We start from the raw sequence: 17,016 nt of genomic DNA, 5'->3' as shown, positions 1-17,016 counted from the left end.
TGAAGGACTAAAGAAATAGGATAGTATTTTTTTTTAAAGATTTATTTATTTATTATGTATACAGTATTCTGCCTGCATGTGTCCCTGCAGGCCAGAAGAGGGCACCAGATCTCATTACAAGTGGTTTTGAGCCACCATGTGATTGCTGGGAATTGAACTCAGGACCTCTGCAAGAGCGGTCAGTGCTCTTACCCTCTGAGCCATCTCTCCGGCTCCGGGATAGTATTTGGAAGCAGAATTTGACTTGGAGAGGCAGGGATTGGCATGCAAAGCTTTTTCAACCTTTCTCTTTCCCAACCACTTGGTTGTAATTGAGCCTCGATAGTAACATGAGGAGGCTCTAAGAAGTGGGAGAAGTCCGGAGTTAGACTTGGCACAGGCGGGTCTCAGGCAGCAGCAAGGTGGAAGGGTTTAGGTCCACTGATATGTGTGTGTCAGAGTTCACTGGAGTCGTGAGCTCACTGTAAGCCAAGGTGTTGATGATCTAGTTGTAGTTATCATGTTTTTCCTGGAATTATTTCACACTTCTAAACAGGTGGATTTTGTAGCGGTAGGTTTGGTCTGGTTGTTGTTGTTTTTATTTGCTTGGTTTTGTCTCTGAAGTGCTGGGATTGAACCCAGTAGATGAGGTCCCAGGCTTGCAAATAGATGCTGGGCAAGCGCTCTCACTAAACTGTATCCAGTTTTTAGTCCAGACTGAGAATTGGGCTTCCCTTTTGTTTTTAACTCTAGACTTTCACTGCGTATTATAAAAGAGTCTAGCTTCCATTTCTTCCTTCCTTCCTTCCTTCCTTCCTTCCTTTTTTTTTTCTTTTTTGGTTTTTTAAGACAGGGTTTCTTTGTGTAGTTTTGGAGCCTGTCCTTGATCTCACTCTGTAGACCAGGCTGGCCTCCAACCCACAGAGATCCGCCTGGCTCTCTGTGCTGGGATTAAAGGTGTGCGCTACCACCGCCCGGCTCTCTTTAGTCTTTTAAAGTGTATCTTTAAAATTAGTACAACTGCCTGGGCTACCAAGTGAGTTCCAGGAAAGGCGCAAAGCTACACAGAGAAACCCTGTCTCGGAAAAAATAAAATAAAATTAAAATTAAATTAATATAACTGTAAATATCTCCTTTTATAAATATTCATATATTTATCCTTAGAATTGTGTACATTTGCCTCTGCCATTAAACAGCTTAATTTTTTAAATTGCTGGATAATATTTTATTATGTGACTGTATTGCATTGGGATTTTTTTCTAGCCATTTCCTGAGGAAATAATCCTAGAAAGGAAATTACTTTGTCAAAGAGCATTAGCTTTAGAAAGTGCTTTTGATGCTGTTGAGACCCCTTCCTAAATTAGTGACAGTCTAGCCTAGCCTCCCTCGGTTGGCTTCCCCCAAACATGCTATCAGACAATGAGTATAAGGTATATGCAAGCTTTCTGTTTATGGAGAGATCTTGTATTTATAGTTTGTATTTATATTATTATTTCATCTGTAAAACAGTTAACGTTATTTGGCTATAGGGGTAAATGAGTCAATCACTTCTCAGCCTCTTGGCTCAGCTCAGGTGTAGGCGGATGTAGAACTCCCACAAATGCACACTAACTTTCCTGGGTTGTAGTGCATTTTCAGTAGTCATGATGAATACTTCTCGGTATAATGCTTGTTGAATTTGATTCTTTACATTTATTATCATTTTCTTTATTCTGCTTTCTCCTTCAAAAGAACTCTTAATTAGCTTATTTATATAAATGTATCTTTATCTTACCTACTGCTTTTATTGAGCCTTTTTCATATGTGGTAGTGAACCCTGACTTACACTTGTGGAAAGCTAAGAGGTCCCTCTGGTGGAAGACTTAGGAAACACATGCTTTCTGTTTCCATGACAGCGCTTACTGGAGCATTTCCTGATGATTTCCCTGTGGGGCGATGTGATGAGTGGTTGGTCAATGTCTACGTTGACACAATGGACAATATTAAGATTTGTGAGGAATGTAATAGGAAAGTGGGTAGCTGCGGGCCAAGTTATGGCCAGATAGGACTTCCATAGTTCATCTTGGTACAGAATCATTGCTGATTAAGTCCTATGTGAAAAATAAAGTATTCTCAAGAGGCCATGATGGGGGCAGTACTTTCAGCAGAAAATTACCTCTCCTGAAAATAATAGGATAGTCTGGTTTTCTACATTTTTACACATTTAACCGATTCCATTGAAATCTGGTTTTATTTGTATCTTGATGCTTTTGGTCTTTCTGTAGTTCTCATTATGCAAAATTAAATCTTGTAGTAGACATTTGGGGAAAGAAAAAGGTATTCTAAAAAGAGGGACTTTTGTAACTGGTTTTATCGAATACTCAGTTTCTTTTGGTGCTGTGTGCTGCTCTCAATGTCAGTGATTAACAAGGTAGGGGACACGAATCCTACTTTATGAAAATAGCCGAGGCTCAGAGTTTGATAACTGGGTCACCTGGCTAGAATCGGGTCAGACTGGAAGCAGGGGAGAGTCTGCCCTCCTTGGTGTGCTGGTCCATGGTGATGGCCAGCTAAGTCTGGAACCCTGTATGTCTGTGGACATGAGCACTCTAAAGGGGCAGTTAAAGTGGTACGTCTTGTAGATATATAGTCTTCTCACTAAGGGTCTGTATATATAGTTTGTAATGGAACTAAGATCTAGTCCCAGACCTGCTTAATGCGAAATCAACCCTGTCTCAGGGGGAAAAAAAAAATCCCAGAAACCAACTTCCCATTGAGTAATGATTAAATTCAGTATTTCTCCCTTTTCTGAGTCATAGTCTCATTGTGTAGCCCTGGCTGGCCAGGAACTCGCCAGACCAGGCTGGTCTCCAGCTCAGAGGTCCACCTGCCCTCATCTCCTGAGTGCTAGGATTAAAGAGATACACCATCACGCCTGGCCCAGTCTCGCTTCTTGGTGTATAGTGTATATATCCATCTTTTTTTTTTTTTTTTAAAGATTTATTTATTTATTATGTATACAGCATTATGACCAGAAGAGGGCACCAGACCTTATTACAGATGGTTGTGAGCCACCATGTGGTTGCTGGGAATTGAACTCAGAACCTCTGGAAGAGCAGTCAGTGCTCTTAACCTCTGAGCCATCTCTCCTGCCCTGTGTGTATATCCATGTTAAAAGTGACCATTGTACTCTCTTAAGTAAAGGCACATAGCTGTTTTTATCTTGGAATATCCTTTTTATGAACTGTCCATGTTAGGTTTCTAATTCTTGGTGGTATTATACTGTACTGTATGTATGTATGTGCACTTAACACATGCTACCCTTTCCAGATGTCTTTGAGTTTCAGAATAGCTGCTGGGAAGGTATGTTTTAAAACCATTGTCAGATGCATCAAATGCTTAAGTTTCAAAGTCAAAAAGCAAGTCTAGTGTGGTGTAGTGTGGTGATGACCCCTCTGATCCAGGGGTGCTTAACGTGTGATCCATACAGAGCCCCAGACTAGCCATCTAGGTAGCTAGACCGTCTCAAAACAGAGCAAGTACTAGTGCTTCGTGAAAAAGACTCAGCTTACTGCAGGAAAGAGAGACGGAAAGATGCCTTTTCTATAAAGCAATTCAAGTAGACGGCCGGTATGCTATCTTTAGTATCCTAAAAGCCCTGTTTTGTGTTAGTCGTGATCCCGAGCAGAGTGAGCTGGGCTTTGTACAGTTTGGTGTGTTTGCACACTGGATGTGCTAATGCAAGTTCACCAGGGAATTGGAAAGGACAAGCATGAGCCCGTGAAAGCAGTTTCCAGCGTCTCTGAAGAAGAGACCTCGTCACCTTCAGAGGCAGCCTTGGCTCTGCAGCAAGTGCATAAAGGGACGCTCTGTGAAGGCTCTGTCAGCATAGGAGCCCTCGGCGGCTTGGCTAGTGCTGTGCCTCTGGTTCCTAGCAGAGTAGCTGGTGTAGTGTGGACCCTTATATGCGGAGCGTTAAGAAACGCAGATTAAAAGGAAACTTACTATTTAAAATACGTTTAAGAAATTGGATAGGGTTTGGGTGTACCTACCTACCTCCTCCTACACATACATGCACACACCCACGCTAATAAGTACACGTCCCACACACCACAATTAAAAACAAAGATCATATCTACACAGAACTACCAATTGTTACACTTTTGGATTTTCTATAATTATTTACAACCTTAAATTGCTTTTATTTGTGGGAACTATGCATATACATATGTTTATATGTGAATTTATATTCTTGGGACTTTTTTGAGGCAATGTCTTATGTAGGTGTGGCTAGCTGATATGGTAAACATGTTAGTATATACTTAAATATTTTATCACATTAGTTAATAAAATTGAGAACATTTAAAATTATTCATTTGGAATAATAATGAACTTAGTACATGGTAAAAATACTAAAATGTAGTGTGTGTGTGTGTGTGTGTGTGTGTGTGTGTGTGCGCTTAAGTGCCATGCAGGCACACCTGTGGAGGTGAGAGGCTGGCTTGGGAGTGGGTTTCCCCTTGTTTCTGCTGGCTGGCTGCACTCAGGCTAGCTGGCCCACTTCTTACTAGCCATCCTCCTGTCTGCCTCTGAGACTACAGCAGCGTTTCTATCATAGGTGTATAAGACCACTGCATCCAGCTTTTTGCAGGCTTCCAGAGGTCAGCTCTGGTTGTCAGTTGCACAACGGAAGCTTATCCAGAGGAAACTAGATTCTCTTTGTGTTCAGTGTATTATGCTAGTGTTATGGTTGAAGCGTGTCATGAAAGTACAGCTTTGTAGGAATATAAAGCAAAGCAAGATATTTAAACAGCTGTCTTCAGGTAATTGTTGACACTCTTGTTTGATTACACATCAGACCTCTAAGAAGTAGTAGTAGTTGAGTGAGAGGAAGCGGAGGAGGAGGGGAGAGAAGGCGTGTGCATGTAGAGGCCAGAGGATGTTGAGTACCTTCCTTCCTCCCTGTCCACCTAGTTGGAGACAGGGGCTTTCAGAGAATGTGGAGTTTAATGTTCTGGCTAGACTAGCTGGCCTGCATGCCCCCAGCATGTGCCTCCTGTTCCCCACTCCGTGCTGTGTTTCCTGTGTATGCTATCATGCCTGGCCTTCCATGGGTGCTGGGTGTCTGAACTCTGCTCCTCATGCCTGTTTTTCAGGCTCCCTGCCATCCCTACCCAAGTAGTAATTCCCAAACAAAACAGTAGTTACTGTTGTTGGTGAAGAGTTTGTATTCTGTCTCATAAAAGTTCTTGGATCTGTCTTGAACTTTGAGGAGGCCTTTCACCTGTGTGTGATTAACTCTTGGGATATTGGGTGGAAAACCCTGGATTGCTGAGTTTTGAACATCTTTCTGTTACTGTTTGTTTATGCTGTGTCAAAGTCACATTTGTTAATGTCATATCAGTGGAAAGTCTGTAAGTCCTGTGAACTCGTGGTGGCAGTGACAAGTGTGAGTTTCTCTAGTTTATACTTTTTTACCTGAAAGTTCGAATTTATCATTAGTTATAGTTGAGTTTTCTGAGCTTCTGGGCTCAATGGATTCACTTGTTGAAAACTTCAACCATCCAGTTTGCCATTTGTTTATTTGAATATACTGTTCCATTTATAAAAAGTAAAATAACTTATTCTCACAATGATATTTGAAAACAAACTAAGTAACTGAAATCTTTAATTCACCCAGAAACAAAGCAAAATATTAATGGTGGCTATATGGGAATCATGAAAAGATGGTGGCTTTTCATTTTTTTTTTTTTTTTTTTTGATATTGAGTTATATGTTTCCATGATTTCATTTATGTGGTTAAAATAAAACCGAGCATGTTATTTGTATGAATGGTTCTCTATTTTTCTCGTTAGGATTTAGACCCTGAGTATGAAGATGTATTTAATACTTCATTGCTGTGGATTTTAAAAAATGGGAAAGATGTTGGAATAAGGTACAGGATTTGATTTACACTTTGACGATTTTGTATTGTAAGAAGTGGTTTTTACATTTTAACCTCTCCCTTACTTATTTTCATATAGGTGTGTTGGTTATGGGCCTGATGAGGAGCTGAGAAACATCACTGATGTGCAGTTTTTACAGTCCACCAGACCCCAGATGTCGTTCTGGTGTCGGTTCCGACGTGCTTTCATAACCGTCACCCATAGGTTACTGTTGCTGTGCTTAGGTGAGTTGTCAGGCGTAGGAAGCTCTTACTCCCCGGCTCCAAGTGTCAGAGCCAGAGCTTACCCCTGCTTCTGCAGATGTCACAGATCACATCGGAAGTTTGCTCCTGTGTGACTGTGACCAAATACCCGCCGGCAACGACTCGCAGCAGGAAGGTTGAGAACTGGCAGGCCATCATGGAAGGAGGGCTGGCAGCCAGGAAGTAGAGAGGAGAGAGTGGCCGGAGACAGGTATCCCCAAGGACCGGCCACCAGGACTCATTTCTTCCAGCTAGAGAGCACCTCCTAAAGTCCCCGTTAGTACTGTAAGCAGGTGACCCAGCCTCTATGAGGAAACGTTTTCATGTGTAATGGTGACAATAAAGCTGGGTGTTTATGGCAGTTGTGGGCCCAAGGGCTTAGGGTAAGGCAAGAAGAGAGAGAACTTTGTCATGAAAAGGTCACCGAAGGAGCAAGTATAATAGTATGTATATGGAAACCTACTTTTAGAAAATAGAATTGGAAAATAAGAGAAGTTGAGCTCATTTTTGAGCTCTGAAATTTTTGGTTTAAAATGTCACTTATGAGAATTTTTAAATTTAAGTTCTCTGATATTTTCATAACAGGAAGTAAGGAGCTATTCCTCGTTTTTGTTTTCTTTGTTAGGCTTTTAAACATAATTAAGTTTGCTCTAATATGTAGTATGTTTAGTAAAACTCATTTTCTAGTAGTTTAGTTCTGAGAAGAGAAAAACCCGAAACAGCAATTTTTTTTATTTTTAATAGTAGGAATCTAAATACTCCTCTGTTATAATGGAAGAATTTTTTTTAGAGAGAGGTGAAATTTGGGGGAAGTACTTAGTAGTAAGTTTTTCTGTAAGTTTTTTGATGACCTGGTAATCAAGCCTTTGCACTCGGTTATTCCAGTAGGCCGTGGAGCCGTCTTTGCTGGACTAGCTGCAATATAAGTGACTGTCACTGACCGCGGCCTGTGCCCACTCTGAATCTTGCAGGTGTGGTGATGGTTTGCGTCGTTCTACGTTACATGAAATACCGCTGGACTAAGGAGGAAGAGGAGACAAGGCAGATGTATGATATGGTGGTAAAGATTATAGGTATGGACTTTGTAAAATCCTAAACTGTTTCTTGAACAGTTACCGTATGATAAAGCTACAACATAGTTGTCAGAAGTTGATTACTTGTAAAGCTGTTGATTTATTTTCAGATGTTTTACGGAGTCATAATGAAGCTTGCCAGGAAAATAAAGACTTACAACCTTATATGCCTATTCCACATGTTCGAGACTCCTTAATACAGCCCCCTGACAGGTGTGTGAATCAGTACATGGAGCTAGGGCAGAATGTGGGTGCCTGCAGGAGACGTGGATTTTATTGAGAGTCATGACTCCTCTTAACTGCTTGACTGGACAGACATAAAAGTACTTTCCCCATCCTTTTAACACGTCTACCCTCCTGATTTTCAGTGTGTACCACGAATGCGGTTTCTTCTCAGTCCTGCATGTGTTTATTCTTGTTGGTCAGTCTTTCTCTTTGTCCCCTTCTTTCCCTTGTACTAAGAAACAGAGACAGACAAAAGCTAGTGATGCCTTAGCAATATTTAAGTACTTAGGTTGTTAGTACTGACTGAAGCAGCTTGTCAAATGAAAGCTAAAGTCTAACTCTTGGAAATGAAAAGAACCAGATATGGTCGTAAGTGTAATGGTGCACCGCCCTCACCAGTGGGCACCGGGGACAGCAGAGAGGAAGCATGTGCTCGTGGCACGCCTCTGCAGATGGGGACTCGCGGGAAGTCAGCCTTTAGTAAACTGTCAAGAGTGGCATTAGCTATGGGAGGGGGGGAAGGCACAGACAGAGACACTCGCTCGTTCACAGTAACCTACTCCACTCACTGACAAAGGGATGTCAGGCCACGGCTGGAGTAAATGTGTCCTTTTGTCCGTGCGATAGGAGGAAGATGAAGAAGGTCTGGGCTAGAGCTGTGGACTTCCTTGCTGCTAATGAATCGAGAGTGCGCACAGAAACACGGAGAATAGGGGGTGCAGACTTTCTGGTCTGGCGGTGGATCCAGCCTTCTGCGTCCTGTGATAAGATCGTAGTGATACCTTCTAAAGTGTGGCAAGGTCAAGGTAAGGCTTTTCAAGCAGAACCACCGATTTTCTCCTCATTCTTTTAATATACATTCTATAAGTAACAGAAACTCTATATACAATTGGAAGGTATGTGAAGGTAAAGCTTCACTTTACACTACACCCATAGAGGGAATAAACATTAAAACAGAACTGGTTTGTCTGTACTATAATAAAGACAGATGTCCCTTTGACCTTTCCCTTTACATTCAACAAAGGAACTTAGTATGTAGCTCTAACTGCATTGTTTCCTTGTTAGTATGTATTAGTATACATTACGTATATGAAATCATGGCTTTAATAGTCAATTTTACTGTAAAAGCTTAAAAGACGTTAATCATGGAGTTGGGTGGGTAGAGGGTGGAGAGGATCTGGGAGGAGTTGAAGGAGGGAAAAACCATAATCAGAATGTAGCATATGATGAGAAAATTTGTTTTCAATGTTAAAAAATAAAGTGCTTTACTGTTCTAAATGCTGAGAACAAATTATTTCCTTGGAAAGTTGTGTGCAGAAGGACCCTGTGATCCTAGAAACCAGTTTAGCTTATTTCACACGACTCCTACCCATGTCTGGCGCCCGAGCCCTTCAGGCCTTCACTGCGGGCTTTGACACAGCACCTTTCCCCTGCCTTCTCTCCTGCGCTGACCTCTTCTTCCCGGCGTGTGGTTGTGGCCCACGCTGCTCCTCTCCCTCCTTCTAGATTTTCCTTTCTGGGCTTTTGCAGTTTCTCAAAGCTCTCTTCTCGTTGCCTTTCTATTCACCCTTTCTCATGCGATGGCTTCATTTCATCCACATACAACAACTCCCAGGTTTGGATCTTGCATTCATAGTGCGGTCTGACTTTCAGACGTTTGTACCCTGCTGAAACCTCTTCCAGGCGTTGAGCTACAGAGAGACGTGAGTGTGAGCTCCTTCTCTGGTGCCCTGGTCTTGGCTCCTCCATGTACCTGGAAGTCATCCTCAGACTTCCCTTTAGCTTGGGTTGCTCAGTCCTTGAACAGGTCGTGTGATGCCCTCCAGGGCCCTCCCTGTGGCCCCAGTGGCCTCACTTTCCACACCACTGCCTCTTAGATGACAGATCATCTCTGGCTGTCCTGAGGTCACTTTGCCTAGTTGATTTTCCACAGAAGTACTTCAGTTCTTTTAATATTCACAGACAGGTCTTGTCCTAAGAGCCCTCCCCTTCATACACTCGCGTGGCATTATTACTCCTGTGCCGTGGTTGGGATACTTTCAGATGGCAGCATGGTCTTGACTGTCTGACTTCCCCTTTCTCAGGCCCGTCTTTGCTCTGTTCCAGCCCCACTGGCTGTCGGTCACTTGAGTACACCGTCCTCCTTCTCGTCACAAGGCTGTGCACATCCTTCATCTCTCCCTGAAGTGTCCCGGCACTGTCTCCTCTGCTGCTTTGATTCCTCTACTATTATCCTTCAGTTCTCAGACTGAGCTTCCCTTCCTCAGGGAGGTCTTACCTCACATCCTTGAGGATGTCATTTTTACTACCTCCTGGTTCCACAGCTCTAATCCCCTGGAAGATAATATCAGTTGTCTGTTTCTGACACCAAACTATTGGCTCTGGACATTGATGACTGTCTTAATCCACCTTAATTAGCTGGCTCATTAAAAGCACACAAATATTTTTTTAATGAACTAAAAGATTGTCTTTCAACAAAATGGAACAACTTCAAGTAACACAATTCATTTTTTTTTATTGTAGCATTTCATTTAGATAGAAGAAATTCACCACCAAATAGTTTGACGCCGTGTTTAAAGATTCGAAATATGTTTGACCCAGTTATGTAAGTATTATGAACAGGTATACAGATAATTTTTATTTGGGTATTTGAGTGTAAAATACATGCTATTTCTATTATGCTGTGTGTCTAGCTGGAAACCTTTTTTTTATTATTATTTCTAACTATGAATGTTATACTTCTTCCCTTTTGTTAAATTCCAAGCAAAGGAATCTACTGCATGCTTTACTAGTTAGAAAGTCAATTCCAGCCCAGCATTTGATTGCATAGGCAGATTTAAAGTGAAGCTGCTTTCCCTTTTACCCTCCCATCTGTGACTCACCCATGGTGAGACAGATAAGCATATGTACTGGAGCAGGTATTCTTGAAGCTCCTGCTGAGGTGGGACGACCATGGACCCTGATTGGCCTGGGGTGCTTTTGTTTTGGAAAGAGAAGCTTGGGATGTAGTATTTCTAGTAAATAAATTAAGAAGACTTGAAAATGTTACTAACAATAAAGAGAAGGGTGTTCAGCTATTGCAGCTCCAGTGCTGACACTAGTCTGGAAAAAGAAACAACTTGCAAGTATCTAGACACACAAAATGACTAAACTCGTTTGTTAAACTGAAGTGAGACAGTGGCCGCCGAGTGGGAACAGCACGGTTGATTTTGTTTCTCGGAATTTCAGGGAAATAGGAGATCAATGGCATCTGGCAATCCAAGAAGCAATTCTAGAAAAATGCAGCGATAATGATGGCATTGTTCATATTGCAGTGGACAAAAACTCCCGGGAGGTAAGGCAGTGTCCCGGAGTGAACGCGGAATTTTGTGTCTGCTGCTATTAAGCTAACACTGTTCTCTCCCCTCTGCTCTCTTTTTATGTTACAGGGGTGTGTGTATGTTAAGTGTCTGTCTCCGGAATATGCTGGAAAAGCTTTTAAAGCACTGCATGGCTCTTGGTTTGATGGTAAGAAGTTTGAATATTGCAAAGATTTGGGGAGGAAAATTAGTTGATTTTAGATTTTGCCTGATTTTAAATAGAATAATTTTAGGCTAGCATTTTTCGAATAATAATTTCAGATGCTTTTGTTTTGTGTTCATTCTTTACTGCAGGTAATTTTCTACAAATACTAACCATAATTTTATAGATCTCAGTAATATTATTTTTATCTTCCGACAGGGAAGTTGGTCACAGTAAAGTATTTACGGCTGGATAGATATCATCACCGTTTTCCCCAAGCGCTCACCTGCAGCACTGCCCTGAAGCCAGCGAATAAACACCTGAACTCTATGTCTCATCTGCGCCTTCGGACTGGCCCAGCCAGTTCTCAAGGAAGTTCCTGACAAGAGCTCTCCACGCCTAGGACTGTTCTTTAAATAGGAAAACTCCCGTTTGGCTTCCCGGCTTCCTTTTCCAATGCTTTTTGTATGTAATATTTTGATTGCTGAAGACAGCTGTTTGAAAGTTCCTGAAATCTTCAGGTTCCAAAGGGATGTAGCAGTGAGGTAGCAAGGCTGAGGAGGTAGAATAATTGTTGATGCAGTTTGTGGAGCTCAGTGAGGCCATTGCATTTGGACCTGTGCATGAGGAACACTGGCTTCGTAGTAACCGTTTCAGAGATGGTGCTTACAGTTTTTGCACCAAGAAGTGTTTAGATAACCACACACAAGCATGGCGAAGCAGCTTTTTATATTTCCATAATTTCTTGTGAACTAATGTGAATTTTTGTATACAGTCAGCTGGGTAGTTCCTTACAGGCTACTGTGGTAAAACTGTTTATTTCCCACTTTCACCTTAGGTTTCTATTGCTTGTAAAAGGTTCATTTGCTGCAGCTGGAATATGGGGCAGTTTATTTGATTTTAATGGTTACATCCATGTGTAAGTGGATGTACATGTACTTAAATTGGCTTTTGTATATATGTATAGATGCCGATGGTAGTGGAAGTCTTGTTTTGTGAGAATGTCTGCATTAGCAGTAAAATAAGCTTTCTATTTTATTCATAATCTAATTTGTGTGTGTATATATATGTGCATAGCTGTGTGCTTATGTACATATGTCTAGTTACATATGTACATAGACACACAGATATTTACATACGGCTGTACTGTCATAGATGACCGAACAGCCAGATACCTGGAAGTATTAGATACATGTTTAAAATGCCTTTTATAGATTTTATATACAAATGCCTGAGTATGATTTTGTGTGAAAGGTCTGGCACCAGTTGTAATGAGTTCAAATTTATGTGAGCAATAAAGAAGCAATTGGCAGATACTGGAAACGATTTTGTGAAAAGCTGTATGTATTACAAATCCTGGGGCTGTAACAGTGCTCTTGGGATGATGTCATTTCCCAGTCCGTTACCGCTCTGTTCTGTGTCCAGGGTCCAGCAGGCACTTTGGTGCAGACAAATTACCCTTGGGTGTCGGGCTGTGCATGTCTGCAGTGTAGAAAATGCACAAATGACCATTGTTTGTGCATCAATGTTTGTTTCAGTAAAGCTACTTTATTACTGCTTATGATTTCAGGTCAAAATAGTTACTGATCAAGGTTTATTTGTAACCTAGAAAATGGCTTATTGGAAAAGAACCTTCTGGATATATCATTGTTGGTCCAAATGAATGTGTGAAACAGCTGGAATTACCAATTTTTCTATTTGTTTTCAGTCCAGTTTTCTTTCTGTTGTATATATGTTGGGTTTGCAGCATGAACTTGCACAGATAATGCACGTTTTCTGGTTAAAGTAAACATGATGCACACTATTCTGTAACAGAAAACCCTTTGTGCCTTACCTGTGTGCTTCTGTGGGCACCATGTTTATGAAGACTAAATGATTTGTTATCAGAAGAGAATGAATTTTAAATTCTCAATCTATGTCTCAGATGCTAACATGTTAAAATATAAATATATAATATATAAAAGAACCAATCTTTCTGTATTTTATGTGCATCGTAGTGATTTATTTGACCTTAGTGACCGCATCTTGTAACCTGTTGCAGGAGTGAATGTAAAAATAGTTGTGGCATTTTAACAGGTCACCTTTTGATGCAGATGCATCTTTTTCTTGCTTCTAAGATATATTTCATGTAAACATTGTACATTTATTATTGTAATATATATACTATTATGCAGCTTATTTTACCTGGAACTCTTAAGCTGACCAAGAGTCCTCCCTATAAGACAGATGGGAATGTGTATAATAATTAGGTATTTGAAAAGTTCTGGTTTGATGTAATCTGTTTTTTTGTTCTGTTTAAAAAAGAAGGAAAACATTCTAATTAAAAATTTATTAGGTTTTTTAAGAATGTGTCTTTTTTTAAAAGAAACTTGTAAAGTGTCTTGTGTCTTTTCTTATGTCTACCAGTGAAAGTAGATATCTTCATTTTAAATCTCTTTACCTAAGGATCTGTGGGTGGATATTTATTTATAAAGATGAGGGCCATAAAGTTAAGTTTTTGGCTTTGGTTTTAGGTTTTTGAGATGGAGGTCTCACTCTGTAGCCATGTAGGCTGGCCTCAGACCTGAGGGTCCTCCTGCCGTAGTCTATAGGCTGGCCTCAGACCTGAGGGTCCTGCCATAGTCTTTCAAGTGCTGAGATTACAGGGATGAGCCACCATGCCCAGTTGTCAAATTAATTGTGACCACCCATTTTCAGCAATCTATTAGCACATATTAAGTATACACAATAGTGGGCTGTATTATGACATGTGTATGCTTGTATTTAATGTATACTCACCCCTCCCCCATTACTGTCTCTTGTCCTTTCCCAGTCTTGCTGATCCCCATCTTCTAACTTCGCTTTTTTTGGGGAGGTTTTTCGAGACAAGGTTTCTCTGTAGCTTTGGAGCCTGTCCTGGACTAGCTCTGTAGACCAGGCTGACCTCGAACTCACAGAGATCCGCCTGCCTCTGCCTCCTGAGTGCTGGGATTACAGGCGTGCACCACCACCACCTGGCCAACATCATTTTTCTTTATGAAAATGTGCTCATTTAACCTTCAAATGTCCCGATGAAATGTTAGTCCGGGGCTCCCCAAGCTGCTTGGGTTTCAGCATCCTGAGCGGCTTGCTTGGTTCAGTCTTAACGAGTTTTTAATCCATCCTCCGTCACTTTCCCCAGGCACATGGGCTTTCTTTGTGTCCTCGCAGGGTACGCCTCTCATCTTAAGACCTTCATCCTTACCGCCCTCTCTGTCTGAAGCCCTGTTGCTGTGGGTCTACATCTTCATATGACCGCCTTGTTCAGGCTTTGGCCTACATTTCACCAGGCTTCCAATCGCTCCTAAATTATGGTCTGTTTTCCTGTAGTTTATTACGATCTGTGAGTTTATATGACTAGTACTTGTTTCCTTTCCTAGAATATAAGTCCTACAAAAGTAGAGAAGTCAGAATTTGTGTCAGTTACTAGATTTCTAGGGATCAAAATGATGCTTGACCTAAATTAAGTCTTCAGTGAGTGTATATTGAATCCACCCACAAATAATATTTTAAAAACATCATCCTGGGTCTAAATAAGTTTGTGTTTTGATTCTAGGGAGTTTGGTATAGCTTTAAGATCAAATTTCTCCTCTGGACAGCTTAACATAGCCTCACGTTTTTTATTATAGAAGGGGTTCATGTGGGTGCACACATTGGGGGGGTGTATGTGTGCTTCTAGAATCCAGCAGTCAATGTCCAGTATCATTCCTAAGGAGCCATTCACCTTAATTTTGTTGTTAGTGTGTATGTGGGTGTGTTGTGCCATGGCTTAGAAATGGAGGTCTGAGGTCAACTTTCAGTAGACTGATCTGCCACCACGTGGGTTCCAAGGATCAAACTCAGGTTCCTGGGCATGGCCGAGAGTGCCTTCACCTGTTGAAGTTCACCTGCTCCTTCCTCCTTTTTTTGAGACAGGGTCTCGTTAGCATAGAGCTCACTGAGGGCTAGGAAGGCCTATCTGCCTCTCCAGCCCTGGAATTAGAAGCCTGCTGTTCTACGTGGGTCCTGGGAACTCATGTTCTCATATTGTGTGGTCAGTGCTTTACCAACTGAGTTGTCTGGATCCCATCCCCCGGTCCTACAGGTTTTGGTACATTGTGTTTTCATTTGCATTCACTTTAGAATACTTGTTTCCCTTTTACATGCTTCCGTCTCATTGGTTATTTGGGAGTGTGTTGCTCCATTTCTGAGTACTTGGAGAATTTCAGGATCCCGTTTTGCTTTCTGCTTCTAATTTTTATAAGAGTTCGTTTTATGATTTGATTCTTAAAGTTTGAATTATTTTATGGCTCAGAACAGTCTTTCTGGTAGAACTATGTGCACTGGAAAAATGTTTTCTGCCATTAGTGGATAGAGTTGTGTACATGACGAAGCTACTTGCTTTTCTGCGCATCTTCTGTGTCCAATTTTCTAGGTACTTGATTATTGAGAAGGCTATTGAAATCTCTGGAAACGAGTTTTCTTTTTGCTGGTCTGCTTTCCCTTCATGTTCTGCAAGCTGTATTATCTGGTACGCAGACACTTGTATTCACTTGGTGTTTTGATACCTGTGTCATTATGGCAAATGGTCTTAACTTCCTGAAATACTTTGCTCTGAGTTTGCTTGGAACTATATTAGTATCATCACTCAGGGCTTCTTTGGATTTGTGATTGAATTATCTGTTTTCTCCTTTCACCTGTTTGTTTGATTTATACTTACTTTGTGTGTTTGGGTCCATCTGCCACAAAGCAGGTATCTATAGAGGTCAAAGGACAATTTTCAGGAGGCCATCTTTGTTCCTAGGGGTCAAGGCGGTCCACAGCCTTGGCCGCAGGGGCCTTTATCTGTTGAGCTGTTACTTTTAATTTGTGTCTTTGTATTTAAGGAATGCTTTGGGTAGGTGGCAGTTGGTTTTTTTTGGGTTTTTTGAGACAGGGTTTCTATGTAGCTTTGGAGCCTGTACTGGAAGACCAGACTGGCCTCGAACTCACAGAGCTCCGCCTGCCTCTGCCTCCCGAGTGCTGGGATTACAGGCGTGCACCACCACCGCCAGGCTAGTTCTTCTATCTTAAATTAACCCATTTCTATTAGTCTATAAGTTGCCACGTGGCTCGTGGCTTACCGGTATCTTATATCTCGCTTGTCATGGCAGCAGCCAGCAGTGCCTCTCTGCCTCAGCCTTCCACTTCCCGGAATTCTCTTCTCTGCTTGTCCTGCCTATACTTCCTGCCTGGCTACTGGCCAATCAGTGTTTTATTTATTAACCAATCAGAGCAACACATTTGACATACAGACCATCCCACAGCAAGTATTGATTTGGTTAGATATATATTATCTTGCTTTTCTTTTTATAAAATTTGCTTCTGTTCTCTTTTCATATATATATATGTGTGTGTGTGTGTGTGTGTGTGTGTGTATGTATACACACATAACAAATATGGTTAGTTTTTATCAAGTACAGTTTGTGTGTGAGAATGTCATTGCACTTGCTGCGGTCAGGTGCTGCTCTTTCCAAGTTTCTCCTGCTTAAACTTTATATTAGAACATCTTTATTAAATTCCAGCTCTGGCTAAAAATACAAAAATAACTTTAGTGAATGAGTTTAGTTAAATTACAGGATACAATTAACATGCAAAGATTGGTGGTAATTTTTTGTATCGGTAATAGTTTTGTAGACTAAAGCAGTTTGAAAAAGAAGTCAAGTTGATTGTTTAATCCACAGTAACTAATGAGATTAAAATACTTAGGAATACATGACCAAGGAATCGTCCCTTTTTTATTAATAGCATAGCTCAAGATAACCTTGAGCGCCCACCCCTCTACTTCACAAGTATTGGGATTATAGGTGTGTGCCACTCTGCCTAGCTCAGTTCAGTCTGTGTGGGAGCCTGTTTTCGGGTCCCTCGTGGCTTTACCCAGCAGGTCCACATGGAGAGGATGATTAGGACCACGGACTTGAGTGCAGGCGTCTGAGATGGTCTGCACTTGGCTGTGCTGGGGGGGAGGGTGGGGGGAGATGTCTTTTGCTCCACCCCTTGGCGTCTCTATAAATACCCTGGGGCAGAGACAGGACT

General features: G+C 41.4%; 1 protein-coding gene across 1 annotated transcript in view; it reads left to right on the top strand.

Moving 5' to 3' along the window:
- The window catches only part of Lemd3 (LEM domain containing 3), a 48,800-nt gene extending 35,529 nt beyond the window's left edge, over positions 1–13,271 (top strand). Inside the window, exons 5-13 of the mRNA XM_036169834.1 lie at positions 5,814–5,893; positions 5,982–6,127; positions 7,117–7,218; positions 7,329–7,431; positions 8,071–8,249; positions 9,967–10,048; positions 10,672–10,777; positions 10,872–10,950; positions 11,164–13,271. Coding sequence (XP_036025727.1) covers positions 5,814–5,893; positions 5,982–6,127; positions 7,117–7,218; positions 7,329–7,431; positions 8,071–8,249; positions 9,967–10,048; positions 10,672–10,777; positions 10,872–10,950; positions 11,164–11,327 — 1,041 coding nt within the window. The 3' untranslated portion in view covers positions 11,328–13,271. The remainder of the gene's footprint in view (positions 1–5,813; positions 5,894–5,981; positions 6,128–7,116; positions 7,219–7,328; positions 7,432–8,070; positions 8,250–9,966; positions 10,049–10,671; positions 10,778–10,871; positions 10,951–11,163) is intronic.
- Positions 13,272–17,016: the final 3,745 nt, after the last annotated feature.

The sequence above is a fragment of the Onychomys torridus genome, chromosome 20 (assembly GCF_903995425.1).
Source record: "Onychomys torridus chromosome 20, mOncTor1.1, whole genome shotgun sequence".
Lineage (NCBI taxonomy): Eukaryota > Metazoa > Chordata > Mammalia > Rodentia > Cricetidae > Onychomys > Onychomys torridus.
Note: the sequence above shows the minus strand (reverse complement) of the source record. Positions and strands in the feature narration are given on the sequence as shown.